The 19,488-nt window shown below is 36.3% G+C and overlaps 1 protein-coding gene across 1 annotated transcript in view; it reads right to left on the bottom strand.

The window, feature by feature from the left end:
• The window catches only part of SREK1 (splicing regulatory glutamic acid and lysine rich protein 1), a 38,078-nt gene that overhangs the window by 6,456 nt on the left and 12,134 nt on the right, over positions 1-19,488 (bottom strand). Inside the window, 8 exon segments of the mRNA XM_035553483.2 lie at positions 1,377-1,480; positions 1,482-1,917; positions 5,240-5,359; positions 7,795-7,909; positions 9,387-9,517; positions 10,126-10,304; positions 11,370-11,534; positions 14,329-14,444. Coding sequence (XP_035409376.2) covers positions 1,377-1,480; positions 1,482-1,917; positions 5,240-5,359; positions 7,795-7,909; positions 9,387-9,517; positions 10,126-10,304; positions 11,370-11,534; positions 14,329-14,391 — 1,313 coding nt within the window. The 5' untranslated portion in view covers positions 14,392-14,444.

Raw genomic sequence — 19,488 nt, 5'->3', positions numbered from 1 at the left:
TTGACATTAGTAGAGTAAATGTAGTGAAGCCTTAGGCCACAGAATGAGCTCTGTGTAAGGGAACTTGGTATGTAGTGGTGATTGAGCGTAGTGAGTGGCATTGTGTTTGGGTGGCACAGACGGGGAAAGGGGGGGATGTGCTGACCCAAGGACAGCATTGGATGAGAGCCTGCTCTGCTAGGTAACAGAAGGCATCCTGCCCTGCAATGAAGAACTGACAATATGAAGGAACATCACATGTATGTGTCAAGAACTGATTGCACTATAGCTAACAAAATTAAGATTGTATGGGTATAAGAACCCAAGGAAATTCTTGAGCATGGTCCCTTCCTTTGAGGCATCCAGCTAGAGCTGATATATGGGTACTCTTTGCTTTAAATAAGAGTTGACTCTTTGAATGAATCGTAGATGCCTGGGGTGACCAATGCTGCTGGGGAAACAACAGGATCCCCTAACAACATGTAGAACTTTTCCCAACTCATCCAGTATTACATTCTCTCAAGGTAGCAGACTGAAATTTCGTATTTAAATTTTACATGAGATATTATTGAACTACGTAATTGTTGAGGTATTCAGAAAGGATTTTTTCCCAACCTTAATTCAGAAGCAATACTTTTTGCTACAGTTGGTTCACTTAGAGAGCTTACCATCAGTCTCACAGCCTCCTCTTCCTGTACTGAATTTATCTAGATATCCACCCACTTTACCCTCTCTTAGAAGCAAAAACAGGTAGATTAATTCTTGACTGCTTTCCTGTTTACTATCAGCATGGTTAAGGAGTGTTACTTTTTCACTTTACCAGGCCATCTAACCAGCTTAGAAGCATACCTTTATCTTCCAACTGAGATATATTCACTTTCTGAAAGGCTAACCAGTCAAAGTGACATGCTAGCTTCCTGCAGTCAGCCATCCAGCCAAGAAAATTAATTGCTTGCCATTCCTAAGACAACCAATTGACAAATACTACCACCCAAGTGTTTACACGCCCAACAAATTGCTCTACAGTAATCAAGCAATTATGTTAAGAATGACTCAAACTTTCATCAGGACAATGTGTTATGTCCCTCTATTGAAACTTTTGGATGGCTCCAACATAGCAAAATGGCACAAGAGCCATCTACTTACTGTTCTCAAAGACTGTATATGCTATAAAGTAAAGTGAAAGGCAAGCACCAGCAGCCCAACAAGAAACTGTGTGGTCTATCAGGTATGATACAGAGCTCTCTGTAATTCATTTACCTTTGTAAGGAAATCTACAAAACAGAAAGAATACAAATGGAATTACCAAGACCACGATATTGAAAAATAAAAATCAGGATGTATTTCATTTTGCTGACATGTCCAAAAAAAGCATGAAAAAATTCTAAACAACAAACCTGCTGGAGCTACGAGATCTTCTTGAAGAGCTATAGCTTCTTGGGGGTGTTCTGGATCTCTTCTCTTTCTTCTTTTTATCATCCCTCTCTTTTTCTCTCTTCTCGCTCTTTTTCCTTCTCCCCATCTTTTTCCTTTTCTTTTTCTCTGTCCCCTCCTTTGTCTTTATCTCCCTCCTTGTCCTTCATCTTCTCTCTGTCCTTCTCCCCATCTTTCTCAACATCTTCTTTTTCCTTGTTCTGATCTACCTCTTCCCTGTCTTTTTCTTTATCCTTATCTTTTTCCTTTTCCCTTTCTTTGTCCCTGTCCTTATCCTTGTCCCTGTCTCTATCCCTATCCTTGTCTTTGACTCTCTCTCGATCTTTGTTACGCTCTTTATCTTTATCCCGGTCCTTATCCCTGTTTCTCTCTTTATCTCGATCTCTTTCCCTTTCTTTGTCTCTGTCCCGGTCTCTTTCCTTTTCCTTGTCTCGGTCTCTCTCTTTCTCCTTTTCTTTGGTCTTTTCTTTTTCCTTGACCTTTTCTTTGTCTCTTTTCTTGTCCCTGTGAAAAGTCAAACAAAAATCCATTAATTCATCTTTGATCTTTCTAATAAAAATTACAACCTAGTCTTAGCATACATTAAATACTAAAGAGAAAGTATGCCTCTCTGTTGAAAAATAATTTTTATGCAAAATTTTACTTCTCCACCTATGTTTACCATGCAGGAGAGGCTATGTAGTTAGGAAAATTTGGAAACCAAGTATCCAACCCACTCTTCAGAGTGAAGTTACTGTACTTTTCTTTTGGAGAACATGTTTCTTTACCTCACAGTTGTTACTAAACATACATAGATATTCTAAATTTTCTCAAGACTGAGACAAACTCTGCAATTTCTAAATGCACTGTTTTTTTACTAAAGTTGGGTCCATATAAAATGGACTGCAGATTAACTAGCCCTGTATGAACAATGACAGCTGACTGGACAGAAGTCTTTATTCTGCAGTGTTCTCTTGTACTAATATCCTGGATATGCTTGGAATTGCTTGGAAATCCAACACCAGTGAATACAGAAAAACAAAAAATGGGTAAAATTTCACCAAACAATTCTCTTAAAAGGCAAATGTAAGGTCAAGACTCAATCAAGACAATTCAGTCTTCTGTAATGTAATTACAAACTTGAAAATAATCGAACTCTAAGAAAACTGGTAAGACAGTAAAAACAGAAGCAAGGTAAACAGAACAAGCCAACTTCTATAGGACAGGCAGAATGATACCTGTTCATAAGAAGAAAAACAGTGAGAAACACTCCAATGGATATTATAGTAAAACCAAATAAAAACTGATTAGATCACAGCTTTGACTGGAAAATTACATTTCAGTATAGGATTATTTGGAAGTGGGAGACCCCTGACCATCTTTCCTAGTAGACATGCACATGAGCTGCCTCTAAAACATGAAAATGAACAATTATTCAGAGAAATGGGAGAAAGCATGATACAAAGGATTGATTAACAGGCCTTTTCAGGTCCACAAGAACCAGATTTATAGAAGTTTGTGTCTTTTGGTATTAGTACTTATTCTAGTATTTTTAAAGATTCTCAGAAGGACTAATTCAGACCTGAGAGGCTCCAGGCATAGCCCCCATCTTTCTTCACTGGAAGAAGGGTTTGGCACTGGGACCGGGTATAGAGCAGCATTTTGCACGGGAGGATGCTTTTTCAAAAGAGGACTTCTCACTGGCCAAGAGGGAGACTTGGAGTAGACATAACCCATCAGCCAGGACTGTTCTGTGACCACCTGCACTGGTCAAGAGCACCCATCCTACCAGACCCTCAAGGCAGAATGGTGGGCACTCTGAGAGCAAACACTGCAGCTCCAGCTGGGGGGACTGCACCATCTCCCCCAGTGCTGTCTGATGCCTCCAGCCAGGTGGAGCTGCTGAAGGGACAGGCTGCAGTGCAGAACTCAGACTGCAGGAAGCTCCCAGGCCTTACTCCTGGGATAGGGACAGGTGACAGACCTGCCTACAGAAGGTGTGCCCAGGTGGAAGACATCCTGCAGCAGGTGGCTGAGCTGCAGGAGGCAGTGAGAAGGCTGTGTAACATCAGGGAGGCTGAGAAGGAGCTAGATAGCTGCTTCCAAGTGCAGTGTGTGGTGGACCCACAGCAGAACAGCCAAAAAATCCCCCACCAGCACACACAGAAGGAAGGGATGCCAGCACTGTGGAAGAACGGAAGCCTGCAATGGAAAGGATCAGCAGGAGGAAGAGGGTACCCCTGAAGCCTGAGGTACCCTTAAAGAATTGCTTCACTGCTCTGCAGACTGAAGAGAAAGGACCTGTCGTCATATTGCAACCACAAAAAGGTGACTGGGGATAGTTGTAGGTGAGACACCTCTTTTCTAAGAGGTGTGGAGGCAACCGGGATACATACAGCCAGGAGCAGTCTGAGACATATCAAAGGACTCCAGAATGACACAGGACACCTGGTTACCTGGGATATGGAGAAGGCTGAGGTACTCAGTGACTTTTTTGCCTCATTCTTTACCAGCAAGTGCTCTAGCCACATAGAAGGCAAAGGCAGGGACTAGGAGGATGAAGAACCACCTGCTGTAGAAGATCGGTTTCAAGATCATCTAAGGAACCTGAATGTACACAAGTCCACGGGACTTGATGAGATATACCCAAGAGTCCTGAGTGAACTGCCAGATGAAGTCGCTAAGGCTCTATCCATCCTATTTGAAAAGTCATGGTAGTCCAGTGAATTTCCTAGTAATCAGAAAAGGGGAAACATAACATCAATTTTTTAAAAAGGAAAAAAGGAAGACCCAGGGAACTACAGGCCAGTCAGTCTCACCTCTGTGCCCAGTAAGATTGTGGAGCAGATCCTCCTGGAAACTATGTCAAGGCACGTGGAAAACAGAGAGGTGACGGCAACATCCAAAATGCCTTCACTAAGGGCAGTACATGCCTTATAAATTTGGTGGCCTTCTGCAACAGGGTTACAATGACCCAGCAATGTGCACTTGCAGCCAGAAAGCTAATCATATTCTGGGCTGCATAAAAAGCAGTGTGGCCAGAAGATGATTCTCCTCCTGTACTCTGCTCTCATGAGACCCCACCTAGAGTACTGCCTTTATACTGGGGGCCCCAGCATAAGAAAGACCTGTTTGAGTGGATGCAGAAGAGGGCCACAAAAATTATCAGAGGGATGAAGCACCTCTCCTACAAAGACAGGCTGAGGGAGTTGGGGCTGTTCAACCTGGAGAAGAGAAGGCTCTGGGGAGACGTTAGAGAGATCTTCCAGTACCTAAAGGGGGCCTACAGGAAAGCTGGGAAGGGACCCTGTCAAGGAGTGGAGTGATAGGACAAGTGGGAATGGCTTTAAACTACAAGAGGAGAGAGTTAGATTACACAATAGGAATAAATTCTTTGCTGTGCGAGTGGCAAGACACTGGCACAGGTTGCCCAGAGAAGCTGTGGATGCCCCATCCCCAGAAGTGTCAAAGGCCAAGTTGAATGGAGCTTTGGGCAACCTGGTCTAGTGGAAGGTGTCACTGTCAGGGTGGTTGGAATCAGGTGATCATTAAAGGTAATTTCTAACCCAAGTGATTGTATGATTCTACGTAGATATAAACATAAAACTGATTTTTATACTGAAGTTTAGATACCTCAGTATAAAAATTTACTTTCTATACTTTTGCTTCATAGACAAACCCTAGGAACAAGGCAAAGCATTTAGACTTCATCCTTCACCATCATCTAAAACATTTGTTACATTTTTTCAAACAAACAACAACAAAAAAACCACCTTGTACTATATGCTAAGAAGAACGGTATTTCTTTTTACAGTTTACATTACATTTCTTATGAATGTAAACTCACCGAGAACGTGATCGACTTCTTGATTTCCGCCTTTCTCTAGATCTAGACCGTTTTTTTAGGGGACTTCTGGATCTGCGTCTGTCCTTGTGTCTTGAGAGTGATCTGTTGCCAGACCTACTTCTATATAAATGATACCACAAGAAAAATACTTTAATATTGAAACTTCAAAAAAAATAGGTCAACCAAAACAGGAAAAAAAATACAAAAATCTTGCCTCACTACAGCGAGTTATATAGTTACACCTCAGTAATACAGTACCTACCATCAGTTTAGCAAATATGCTTACTTTAAATTTCAGCAGGTATACATGCTTTCCTTTGAAACAATGCACCATTTAAGTAATATTCAAGTAACATTCATATTTTATTACAACCTCTATGAATACTCCAGAAAATATAAGTTCTTATCATATTAGGATAGCTTTTCTTAATAAACCTCAGTGCATAAAACCTAAAATCAACTTGTAAAAAGCCATTAGTTGCACTTTTCTTCTTCTCCATGCCCAGTCACTTATTGCAGTCTTGGTCACTTGGCTGGATCTCCAAATAAAAAAAATGAAACTCCCACTATCTGTGTTTCAGCATTTACTGAATGTACCTTTTCAGCTGAAAGGATTTGTAAGTATGGATTTGATTTTAAAGAATTATCAAGAAAATGAATGAGCATTTACTACGTGATATATAAAGAATACAAATAATGTGCAGATAAGTCCAATAGAAATTCAATTCCAGTATTCTGATAAAAATACACAGCATAGTCTCAGATTTGATGACAAAAACAAGACTTTTAAAAATGAATAAACTCTTTTTTTCCAAAACATTTATTATTTTTGGATGATCACACTGTCTAGGAAGCTTAAAATAAAAAGCTGAATTGGAATATTATGTTTCAAAAAACAATCACTGGATACTTTGCCTGAGAGGTTCATGTGCCATGAAGTTAAACTTACCAAAGACAGAAAGGCCATATATATATTACTCAGTAAATTCTGAAGAATATGAAGACAAAAAATACCAGCTCCACCTGTCTTCTGCAGCTCAAGACACACAGAGTAAGATACACCAAGAGAAGAGGAGAGGCAACCATTTTTTACCTACAGCTTCGCGCCATGTATCAGTGTAGAAATACAACTAATTACAGAATAAATTAATTACAATTTAGTCAAAATAAGCCCTTCATCAATATTTACATTATAAAGAAGAAAAGGATTTAGGTGGTTTATTAAATACAAAAACAGGAAAGTGGTACGAATAGTTTATTCTTAGGGATAAATTTGCTTCAATGGATGATACGGACTTCTTTAGCACATACGCAAAACTTTAACAATGGTAAATGATTTTTAAAAAGAAAATTAACTATCAACTTGTTAACATGTTTAAAGCCTAGGTTTTCTGCAAGTGAAAAATGCAAATTTATCTTCTAGAACTCAGCTTGGTTTATGTAAATATAAAACAGCACAGAAATGGCTCAGATGTTACACAAAATGAACTTATTTTCAGTTATGTCCTGAGTTAGAGAAACAGCAGGGAAGCATGCAATAAGGAAGTGACCAAATCACTATTTTTGCATTAAAAAGTTCTTGCATAAAAACCCAATGGTTTGATGTCAGAGAATATGTGCTGCAGTGTCTTCCTTTTACAAAGCTGAAGCCTGCACTTAGATGATATTGCATTGTTAATATACATGATGTGCTATGCCCCTCCATCCAGCCTTTATGTGTAAAAGAATTCTATGTACACAAAAAATGTAAGAAAGGATGCAACACAATTGTTTCTGCAACACTGACAACACTCACCTTTCTAAAGTGTAAGCTATAAAACACACTTGAATGCTTTGTTTTTTGATACTTAATGTAACCAAATAGCTTCAGACTGATAACATAAATACTCACAAGAAATTGAAAAAATATGAACGATTTCAGAAAGTGTCTGCGAGTGTCACATAAATATACTGTCTCATTCTTGGAAAAAATGTTAATGGACAAACTTTAACAGCAATCTAGAGATTTCATTTCCTCCTATATTTCAAAGTCTGTTTCAGAAATTAACAAATTTAGCAAAAACAAACAAACTGAAGAATGAAAAACTGCCCCTATATTTTTCTTCTGGCTTCTCAAAGATTTAACTTTACAGTACAATAAATAGAAAATCTGTTTTTATTAACTGTGTGTTTAGACACAGGGACAGCAGGGACTTTCTACTAGCAAAACCAGCCACCTTACCAGTTCGGGGTGTTAAAACTAAATGTTCCAGCCACAAAGCACAGATAACTGTTCGTTTGTTTTTAAATACAGAAGTCACAAAATGAAATAAGGTCATGCTACGCTGCACAGAAAGTACCTTCCAGTGTGTTTACATTGAAAGTAATCTTGAAAACATTAGCATTTAAAGGGAAAGAGTATCTGATCAGATAAAGATCCCAGTTACCCTGATCTGGTTAGTATAATCTACTAACCCCCTCTACACTGACACTTGTCTCATAATTAAGAAATCTCAGTAACCACCATCATTCAAGAAAAACAGTATCACCTTAGTCCAAAACAAAAACATACCTACCTGTGTTTTGAATGTGATCTTTTCCTTCTAGATCGGGATTTTGAGCTAGACCTGGATTCTGAACGAGAATGGGAACGAGATCGACCGCCTTTTCTTTCACTGCTCTTTCCAGACTCTGAGAGGAAAAAACCACTTTGCAGTGTAAGCTCAGAACATTTAAAGATCCCAGTTAACAATCTGGCACAAGTGGAATGTACCACATATAGTGCAAGGGGCCTACTCTTTGCACATCTTCCTTCTTTGCAAATATCCTTCAGAAACATCCAAGAAAGTCATTGCATATACTCGTTGAGTGCAGCCATCCTGCAGCAGTACACATAAACCAGATAATTATAAACAGCTAGCTCTATTAGGAAAGGGATTTATGTTGCTGCCACAATGCACAAGATTACAACATGTTCTCCTGTTGGTATATTATTAATATAACTACTATTTTTTTTGTTTTTAATAACCTGAGAAGAATAGAGTAAATTAGAATAGAGGGCAAAATTTGAAAACAAGCATAAAATGGTAAAAAATAAATAATAAAAAATAAAGTAGTTAATACTTTCAATACTTTTAGACATTTGAACAACTGTACAAACGTTGAGCTTTTATTCCTCATGCGTTATTTTGGGGAGGAAGGGATGGAGAAAAGGGGCTGAGAAGTTTGATCCAAAAGCCACGAAGTCAGTGGTTAAGCCTATCAGCAATCTCAGCAAACTTTGGTTCAGCCTCTAAAAGAGACCACTTTACATAAAGGAAATATTACAGCTGTTTTAATTCCAACCCAAAAGAAAAACAGAAAAAAAAAAACTCCTCTCTCCCCAAAATCTCAATACTACCAGCTATCTAACCTACATAAGCCAAAATCTGAGAACGTTAATACAATGTCTAAATCTCACAAATCAAAAGGAAAAGGAGGAACTTACTCAGTAGTTGAACAAAGGGAGAATTTTTTAGACTGTGCTTTAAATCATCAGCACTGAAATGTGCATCTAACCTCTCAACCCATTAACATCTTCCTCCTTGACCTGACACTTCATTGTTAACAGGGATCAGTAAAATGATTTGGATGAAAAAATGTCCATTACAATATGTTAAGTTTCAACCCAGATTTATTCTCTGATCCCATTTGGTTTGAAAATGTACAGTCTTCAGCCAGCATGAAAAAGAGCACAGGGAAAAAATTAATGTACTAACAGTAAATAAAGCATAATATTGATGCTTTCACCAGAATGCTAGCTCCTCCAATCATGAAACTACAACACTAATGTGTGCTAGAAGAACAAAACAAAACATACAGTAACTTCATGTAAAAGTTTGTAAGTACTTTGAATTTTAAAAGCACCAACAATTAATACTATTCAGTTTAGCACTGTTTTCCTATTTTTGAAAACATTCAGTGAACATGTATGCAAAGATAAAAAAAATGATGGAAATAAACAGTCAACTGCTCTGTTGCATGAAGACAATTTTGATTATTTTAATGTTCTTCCACAGATATTGTACAGCTCTGAGTAACTTTTTCCTGTGTCTCAAAGTGCTCTTAAAATCATGTACCAAGGTGCACACAGAACATGTCTGTTACACAGTGAATATAATATACCTACCTGGCTCAATAGCAGCAGATATAAAAGACTGGGCCTCCCTTACTCTCTTCATCACTTCTTCCAGTTCCTTGGCAGCAGCTTGTGGTGTCATTTCAGGAGGCTTCACTATTGCATTATTGGAGTGATTTATTCTAAATTAAGGGAAAATAAAACCTTTAACACACAAATAGTTGAAAACAGAAAATGAAACATAAAAAAGGAAAACACTTTAACTTCAACATATGATTAAAAATTTCAAAGTTCAGTAAAAGTGCAGATTTTTCATAGCATTTATCTGTTGCCTAAATATCTGAAATGTATCTTTTATTCCTTTCTAATGTTACCACTTTTAAATAAGTGAGGCACAATGTTTCTGTTTTACTCTAAACAAATAGAGGTTTAAAGTCTAGAAATCTGTTCCTCTGGTTTAGATCAAATCTCAAAGTTAAACCCTATTTTACACATACTTCATATATAAAACTTTGGATGAAGGACTTTGCGGATTCTCTCCCTTTTATGGCTTCCATTGCCTCAATATTAAATGTAAATGTACTTTACTCTATGCCATTCACATTCATCTTAGACGAAGTTATACCCAATCTTGAAATTGGAGTTTACAAAACTGTTCCAGTTAACTAACAACAGATCGTTATATTGAAAAATATTCATCACAGTATATTCCTACAGATCAAAGTCATGAATGTATGAGGATGCTATGAAATCTCTCATTCCATATTCATATGGATAATTCATTTCTTACTTCAGTGGCCTGTCTCCAAACATAACTCCATTAAAGGCAAGAGCTCGAGGTACAGAATTTTGGTCTGCAAATTCCACAAAAGCAAACCGTGTTGGTTGAGTCTCATCACCCGCCATTCGCACAAATTTGACTTCTCCAACTTGCTTAAAGAATTCAAGCAGCTGATCCGCTGTGGTAGTCTAGAAAGAGTCAAAGAGCTCGGCTGAAGTAAAATATACAATGAAAAAATTATCCAACATATCAGGTAACATAAAAACTATAGATTTTGCTAAGAAATTTCACCATTACTACGCAGATGACAGGTTTGATAAGTTCACTATACGAAAGACAGGCATTATTTTTTCTTCCACTAATCTAAAGAATAAATTACAGTTTAAAATAGTGCAACCACAAGTCCTGAAGTCCTACATTTAAGTTATAAACTTGCACAGGATTTTGCACATTTCAGGCAACCCATTTGAAGTAGCCGATGAGGAATTTCCTTATACACCTATGTCAAAGCTATTTCTGCTATTATGATTTTTGATCAGTTAAAAACAGCAACAACAAAAACCAGAACAACATTACAAGACTTTGGTTTTATTTTTTCTATTAGCTTCCAGCTTGTTTTATTTTCTTGCAATCAACAGTACTTTTATACTCTAGTAGCTACTTTGGCAATCAAATAACCCCCCAAAAACAAATCATTTTTCAAACAAATAAATCAGTAACTGCTGAAAAAACAGACTTCTGACAGACCTAGCTTTTCTGTCATTGAAACTCAGAAATGCTCAGGCTAATTTTGCAACTTTTACTAGGACAAATCATTAACCTTCTGCTATAGTTAATTTATTGTAATTCAGAAGGTGAATTCCTTCTTGCTGTACTTAAGCAGCTGCACAGTATTATAGAGGGACAGCTATCATGATCTCCTGGCTTCTAAGGAATCACTCAATTAATACAGCCCAGTTGGATCAACACATACAATCTTATTTCTGTTGCTTGAATTCAGTCACACTGTTATTCCTCTGGTGTCCTGCTAATCTGAATTACACAGTCTGGTGCAGGATCTGATCTGATTAGTGCAAGAGCATTCAAAATTTAAAATAATACTAGTAACCAAAAAGAGGGAGTTTTTTTGTTTTTCTTAAATTTCTATTGTCATCAGCTATGAAAAGCTCTTAAGACTACAATCCATAAATTACAACTTTATATCTTCCATTAGAGTTTCTCATACCAAAAAAAAAAAGAAAAAAAGAAGCTACCTGGGAATTTAAGTTTCCAACATATACTGTTCTCCTGATTTCATCAATTTTGGATGGGTCCACATTCCCCATTATTGGTGGCTGTGGTATTTCCCCAAGTGCTGTTATGTTAGGGTCCAGTGCTGCCGCTGGTATTGCTCCCAAAGTGCCAAGTGAAACACCAAGCTGAAAAACAACAAAAACAACATATGCTTTTGATCTAGCACTGGTGGGAAATACTTGCTAGTATTTCTCTGTGTTGTGCATTTCCCTGAAAATCAATCTAAAGAACAGTGGCAGTATTTTAAACTTCAAGATTCCTACTTTTTTTTTTTTTTTTTAAGAATAAAAATCTACCCACAAATGACCTGGTACAGTTAAGATTTTCTGTGGGCTACTAGTTATCATCTTATTAAAGGCATCTGACCAGAGATGCAGTGTATCAATCAGAAAACATGGAGGCGTGAATTTCTAACGCTAGTAGTCAATCAAATTGATTAGGATATCTTCAAGCATTGTTATTACTGTTATTTTTTTTGCCACAGCAAGTATTAAAGATGAGGAATCGCTGAGGACTGATCTAAGTTTGGTTATAAAGAATTTCACCTTGCAACTGCTAAGAACCAAGAAAGAAGAAGCATCAAGACAAAACATGCATTCAGAATGCCATGACCACTGGAAATAGCCCATCAAACATGCACAAAGCTAATCAATCTAACACCACACAAACATCTTTGCCTTGCAGAAATCAACAAAATCTTAATCTTCTTCTGACTTACGAAGAAAATACATTACAATATTTTGCAAGTACTGCTGCACCAAAAAAGCCCTGTAGTTAATATCCAGACTTCAAAAGAAATTATTCAGTGGTGTAATTTCCTGCACATTTTCATTCGTCAAGTACTTAAGACCAAGGAAGAGACAATCAGGACTACAGACCATTCAGGAAGTGTGATTTTGTTATTAAGTACGTTCATCTGATGAAGTATGAAATAAAACTTAATTTTTAAGTCCTACCTCACTAATAGAATGTGTGAGAAATCGTATCTGTATACACAATGCTATTATGCATGTACAAGAGCATATCATGCTTGACTGTTTTCTAGTTCATCTTGTGGGTTCTGCTTGGTTACTTATAATTCCAACATCTAAAGAAAAGCCATTGGTCATCACTATTGACAAATACAGAAAGTAAAAAAAAAGTTTTTAAGCTATGTAACAGGCATAACCTGTTCACCAAAGAGCAACTTACTCCATTCACAAGCATAGCAAATTTACTGCTTCTGCTAAAATCTAAGGAAAAGAGAATAGTGGCATGATGGCATGACTAATTAATACTGTACGTGAGAAAAAGGGAAATTCCATGGATAGTATCTCTGCATTCCATCTCCTTGTGTTGTCTACATTTACCCAGTGGAGCCCATCGGTCCAAGAAACCAACAGTTAGCAACCATTGATGCAGCAGTAGAACAAGCCCCAAAAATGCCACTTTGTAACTAACAATGAATTCTGGATTGATGGAATAAAATACTGAGGTTTTGTTTTTAAAACTTTCATTCACAGAACAATATAAATTATTCGTATGATACTGAACATGTGCATTAAATTAACTCCTGGAGGATAAGGGGGGCATTTACTATTTGCTGTCATCCTAACATCTGAACAGACTAGCAGAAATTTATTAACAACAGATAATTTATTAAAAATGGGCATAAAAACAAAGCCACTTAAGAAAGTTATTTTAGAAACAAATGTCTCTAAATCCTGCTATTAATTATGCTTAATTAGCAGCAATTAAGCAGTTGAACCACGAGTAAGCACACTTTTGATTTATGAAATGCCTAAACTATTACTTCATATATCAGTGAGCATAATATCACCTATCTTAATAGAAAAAAAGCCAACATTCTTGTGAACTAAAAATGATTTTCAAAGCCAAGCATTGCCTCTTATGCAATGACAGTTATAACTGGTGACCTTGGTCCCACTGTTTCTGTATAGAAGTTGTGCACTCTAAAACAGCTGCTGGAGTAGAAGCTTTGAAAAGGATGGAAACTTTTGTGCAGATTTGTGAAATACTGCAGCAGAAAACAATGTTGCATTTTCAAGCAAGGTTTTTATGGAAGGGATGAAAGAAGAAAGGAATTAATTGATACTCATTTCTTTTAGGATGCTTGTAATTATCAGCTAAGGATATAAAAGTGGGAATAATGCTTCAGGTCATGGAGACAAATGAGGAATCGTTATAAAAAACAGGTAAGTCAGAGTCTGCAGGACACCCTTAACACAAAAACAAAAAATCCAGGATGGTATCAGGAGCATCAGTAAACACGCAGCTGCAACACGTTTGGAAGACTGAGGACTTTCATCTTCAAATAACATAGGGGCGGTGACATTAAGTCCAATTTTTTCCGAAGTAGGCTTTGCTATTTCCAGAATTGTGTCTGAACAGGGCACAGTTGCCTGCTGATTTCAAGAAAAGCTTACAGGGGTAGATGGGAACAGTACAGAAGTAGCAGCAGCTAGTTCCTGTGCTATTTCCAGTGAAAACATTGCTAGGCAAACAGTCAAAAGTCCTACCACTGAGATATTAAATAAAAGCATCCTAATGCAACATTTCAACATTATAAAGGTCTGTGCCAATTTAAATATTATGTTTTAAATGATTTTTAGGAGATGGATAGCATTGCCCCTGGATCAAATTAATGGGTCTAGAAAGGGACAATTAACATGGACACAACCAAAACCAGTATTCACCCACTAGTTTGAAAATTAAAAATCCAAAAGAAAAACCCAGGAAAGGTAGTGCACATGTATCTCATGATCCACCCTCAAACAAGGAATCACAGCTAGATTCTCACTGATTTGACACAGAAGAGGATAACATCCATGGATCAGATCGTTCTTGTTCTCTGAATGCAGAAAAGGCTATTAGACATAGATGAAGCCAGGAATCAAACAGCAACTGAACTTTACTTACTGTAGTCAAAGGTGTTGGTGTAGGTATAGGAAGCAACCCTGCACCAGGCATCAGGCTTGTCATAGTAGGAGCAGGTGCCAATAAAGAAAGGGCTTTGGCTTCATCTGGGATTTTACCTGAAGAAGCAAATGAAAGCATTATACAGAGTTTGCACACTACACAGATGTTATTCTTTCTATGATTTTACAATTACCCTTGCATTTAAAAAGGTAATAAATAAGAATGAATCTATCTACCAGATCCTTACAAAGAAACAAATAAGAACTTAAGTTTTTCCTTTTACCCTGCCCTACTAGGAAAAACAAAAGTGAGAAAAACTTCAAAGACTAGCAATCTCATTAATGGATTATTATTTTAAAAACTGAATATGTACACAATTATTTAACACTTTGAGCTATGGGTCACCTGTACTGGAAACTTAATGTTCATGAACCAAACGATATCAAGCATGGACGCTTTCCCAGGGCGGTGTTTTCGCGGTGATCGAAAGTTGTTTTACACATGACAACCGTTCGTGTTGGCTGCATCACTAATAGCACACAGAACATCAGATACAGAAAAGAAGAACATTTTTTAAAGTTTAATCCCCAGAAATGGCAAATAACCAAATCAGTAAAAGAAAAAAAAAAAGAAAAAACATGTATGTGCTAACTGAAATTTGTGCTTTTTTTCTCTCTGAAGCTACCTACTCCTGATGTAAAAATAAATAAAATAAGAACTACTGTGACTCCACACAATACACACTACAAGTAAAGCTGGGGGAAGGAAAGGGGAGCGCAGAAAAATTTAGATTTGTACTGTCTTATATTCTAGGTCATCTCAGTTTATCTGAAACTTTGATAGATTAGCTGTAAATTTACAGAGATTGAAGAAAATCATAAAAAATCAGCTAAGAAAGCCATATATTCCTAAAATATGCATTTTATACTATTTCAACCAGATTATCTTCTCCCTGTCATTATAACCGTTTAAATATATGTAATCATAATTTAGATACTAAACATAGGTTTCATTAAAAAGTTAGATATAATTAGACTGCTAAATTAACCCCAAAAATCTTCAAAAATTAAAAGATGCAATAGTTGAACAATTAAACGTGCCTATTAAGTTTGAAATGCAAAGGGATTTTAACTGATACAAACACTAAACAATCAAAAGAAAAACTACAGAATGCAGTTCTAATTATACTACACATCTAAGATTTATTCAAAATTGCTGGCATAACTGTATATATGCTAAGCCACTGAGCCTTTTGGTACTACCACATGCGCTTTAATAAACCAAATGTTTTTATTTAAACTTTTTTTAATAGCCAAGATGTCTACAAAAACTGTACTGATTAAAACTGTATTTTTTAGCTATAAACCCCTAACTACAAGATTTGAAAATGAAAATATTAATATTCTTATCAAAAAGAAAAATATTAGATAAGTTTTAAAACACTGTGTAGTTTTAGCTACATGAGTTCCAATATACCCCGCAAGAATTATACTATTAAAAAAAAAAGACGAAAAAGGTACTGCAAAACAGTAATACAGATCTGCAGCATGGACTGGGTTACAACTGGATGTGACCAAAGGACAAAACAAATCTAAATGAAAATTAACTTATATGCAGCATGTGTGGAATAGAAAAGATAAAGTAACAGTACCCATCTTTTTCTCATGCCTCCTATTTACATTTATTTTAAGTTTTGAGGCACCTTGCTCTTTAACATGTAACAAACCACTTGATTTTGCTATCTATAGGAAAAAAATAGGAAAATTATTAGCACTCAAGAATTAACTCTGCAGTCATGTCTTCCAGGGCTTTTTAGAAAACATGCATGAATCTGAGTAATCACCACAATGTTCAGCACTCGTTTTGAAGTCAGGCATGCAAGGAGAGGTGTACCTGATCTGCTGTACCTGATCTGCCTGACTGCTCACAAGAATCATGTACTTTGGTGCATATCCTGCCTATGAGGTAGCTAACTAAACAGTCTTTCCAATATACAGTTCCAGTAACTGTGCATGCAAATTAGGCATACAATTATATACTAGTTCTTCTGAAAAATCAAAATACTTAAGTGTTTTCAGATGACTAATGAACCAGACCACTAACTATCAGACCTAATCCTGAGCAGAGAGCTTCTTGCAATTAACTGGATACTTAAGCAGGTTTCCACGTGATCAACACACATGGTTCAAGTAAATTCAGTAACAGAAAGGGCTCCTAAAACTGTGTGTCTGCATGCTACTTTTGATCCTTGGTCTGTAATGTACATAAACATATGCCTAATTTAAATATGCACTTACATACAGCCAATTCAATATAAACAGGAACCGAGTTAGGCACACAATTAAACATACAGTGAGTTAAGTTCAGAAAGTTACTTAAATACAAGCCTAAACTTTAAGCATATGGGACACCTTATTGAAATAATAGGAATTACTCATTTGCTCAAATGTTGCTTAAGGAACCAGCTGAGCACTTTTCGATTAAGTCAACTATTATAGCAGTTAAAAGAATGCAGAGTATGCATATATTAATTACAAATTAGCAGCATTATGTCCAGAATACTTAGGGCTCTAAATAGTGTAACGTTTTGTTTTACTAGAAAATCCAGTCGGTCAGTTCCACGCCACAAACAAAGATCTGCTGGTTCATTTTATTGTAGAAGGGTCTAACTCTACAAACAGAACTCTGAAAATTTGCCTGTATTTTCAGAGACACTGTATTTTCACAGGTTCACCCTCCAGTTTTTAAGATCAGGTCAAATTTTTAAATAATTCCATAGAAAATAAACTGGGACAGGGGAGGAAAACCTTGCACATCTACTTTACTGAACAAATGAGTATGAGAGACCAACTAACCTCATGAATTAAAAACAGACTAAGTTTTTAGAGCTTTATCTCCCTAAGTTTATAAAAGAATATAAGCCCACACAGATATACAACAAAACATGTGGGTTATGATACAGTAAGTTAGGATACTTTAAGAATTATTTAAGAATAACAGATTTGTTTTTTAAACCTGGGCTTAATGGAAATGAGGTAAAGATACTGATTTTCTAATAAGGGAAACAGACAAAATAAATGTCATATATACCACATATTAGTAATATTTCTTAGAAGCTTTTGATTGTTTAGCAAATTACAGATTCTATGATCATTTACTTAATTACTCTTTGCTTTGTGATGGAATTTGGAAGCACATGTATATTAGTTCTGCACTGACTAAAAATAGCTTATGCTCCTTAGAAGATGTACTGTTGTCCTAAATATAAATAACTGTTTTTTTTTGTATCAAAGTGCTTAAGAGTCCTAGCCAACTGAGTCCGTACCAGAATCCACTTTGCTAAATGATGAACAAAAGTATTTGTGTTAAGCAGGTAGTAATCACAGTATTTTTATCTCCTTCCAAATGCTCAGAACAAATTAACTTCCTGTTTTTCATACTTAAACTACATGCTTAATCCTCCCCTCAAAACTGCTTCAGCAATAAGTGAGTTTGTTTTAAAATATTTTCATATCTACTTTAAACATAATTATAGGTATTGGTATTTTCCTGCTATTTTATGTCAGTGGCAAATGCACACTTTGAAATAAAATAATTTCTGTGTGATCCAATTCATGATTGTTATTGGATTTAACAGCAGTGATTAAACACATTAGAACTACTGGCAACAACCTCAACTGCCAAGGTTTCAAAATAAATGAAACAAAGATTATGAGGCAAAGCTCTTCAGTTCACAGCCTAGTGCATTACCAAACTGAAACCAACTGATCTCAATGCACTTAGCTGGGAAGAGAAATGCCTGAGGATGAAACATACCACCTGGCCCACCATTTCTGCTGTAGGGGTTCCATTCCCCAAGAAAGAACATATCTAAAGATGATAACCTTCTCAGTCACTCCAGCATCAACTACCAGGGCTTGAGATAACTAAGATGACTTTTTTTTTTTTTTTAAAAACTTCTTCACATAACCACCACTGGAGCATGTAAAAGTGCAACACATACACATACATACACACACACACGCATACAGAACTGATTCAATCTTCACACAAATAACAATGTTAAAAGACAATGTGCCTCGTATAACACATTCCAATCTAAACCTCGGGCTGCATTTGTACTTATGAGTGGTATACAGTCTTTCTAAAAATTGTAAAAACAAAAGGATGAAATTTTACTGCCACTGACCTCACTGGAGCAAGATTTCATCAGAAGCAAGTATTTCATGACATTCAATATCCATGAAATTGCAATTTCAGAAATAATTATATTTTAAACTCTTTATATTAGACATAAATAGAAAGCCTTCTTTTAAACAGACCATGCAACCTAAAATAAAAACTACTCTGCTGAGAAGTGGGGCAAATAGCAGAGAAAGATCATGACTGTATTTTGCAAAGTTAATGTCTCCAGAAAGTAAGAGTTTTAAGTGTCCTTTTCCAAGGTGAACTTGTAAAGTATAACATATGAAACAACGTATCTTAAAACTATTTTTCGCTACTCCAGCCTTCTGACACAATATGCTCATCTGTTGAATTTAGATGCTTACATGTATTCAAAACCAAATTTATCCATAACTCACAGCATAAAAATAAGTTAATCATACTCTGTGTATACCATCCACCATTCATAAGCAGCTTCAGGTCAACTTCAAAATGAAGCACTGCGAACCCTTTACAAAACACCATTTTTACAGAACTGAAGTACCAGTTCACAAGTACAAGGGAAAGAGATTTAACAAAACAAAACAAAAAGGGACAAAATAAAATAAAAATAAATTAAAAAATAATAAAGAAAAAAAAACAAAGGAAAGAAAGCAAAATAAAATAAAAACAGAGACAGGGCGTCCATCTTCAGCAGGCCAGACTTCGATCTCATTTCCCCCATGAAGGTTTCACTTGACGGCAGGTTTAGTGGCATGGCAAACAATGCCTAACTCAGGCAAGTGTAACAGGTCTGCCTTGGCCAGTCTAGTCATCTAATAATGCACAAATATCACACAGAGAAAACATACAAAACCAAATTAATAGTCAAAATCCATCTACCAGATAATGTGGACATAAAATTTAGAATGATTAGGGTGGCATCTTTGTTATCTTTCAACCTTTGTGTTCTCAAAGCATAACATTTAAAAGAAAAACCTACCCATACACACAAAA

This window comes from Cygnus atratus, chromosome Z (assembly GCF_013377495.2).
Source record: "Cygnus atratus isolate AKBS03 ecotype Queensland, Australia chromosome Z, CAtr_DNAZoo_HiC_assembly, whole genome shotgun sequence".
Lineage (NCBI taxonomy): Eukaryota > Metazoa > Chordata > Aves > Anseriformes > Anatidae > Cygnus > Cygnus atratus.
Note: the sequence above shows the minus strand (reverse complement) of the source record. Positions and strands in the feature narration are given on the sequence as shown.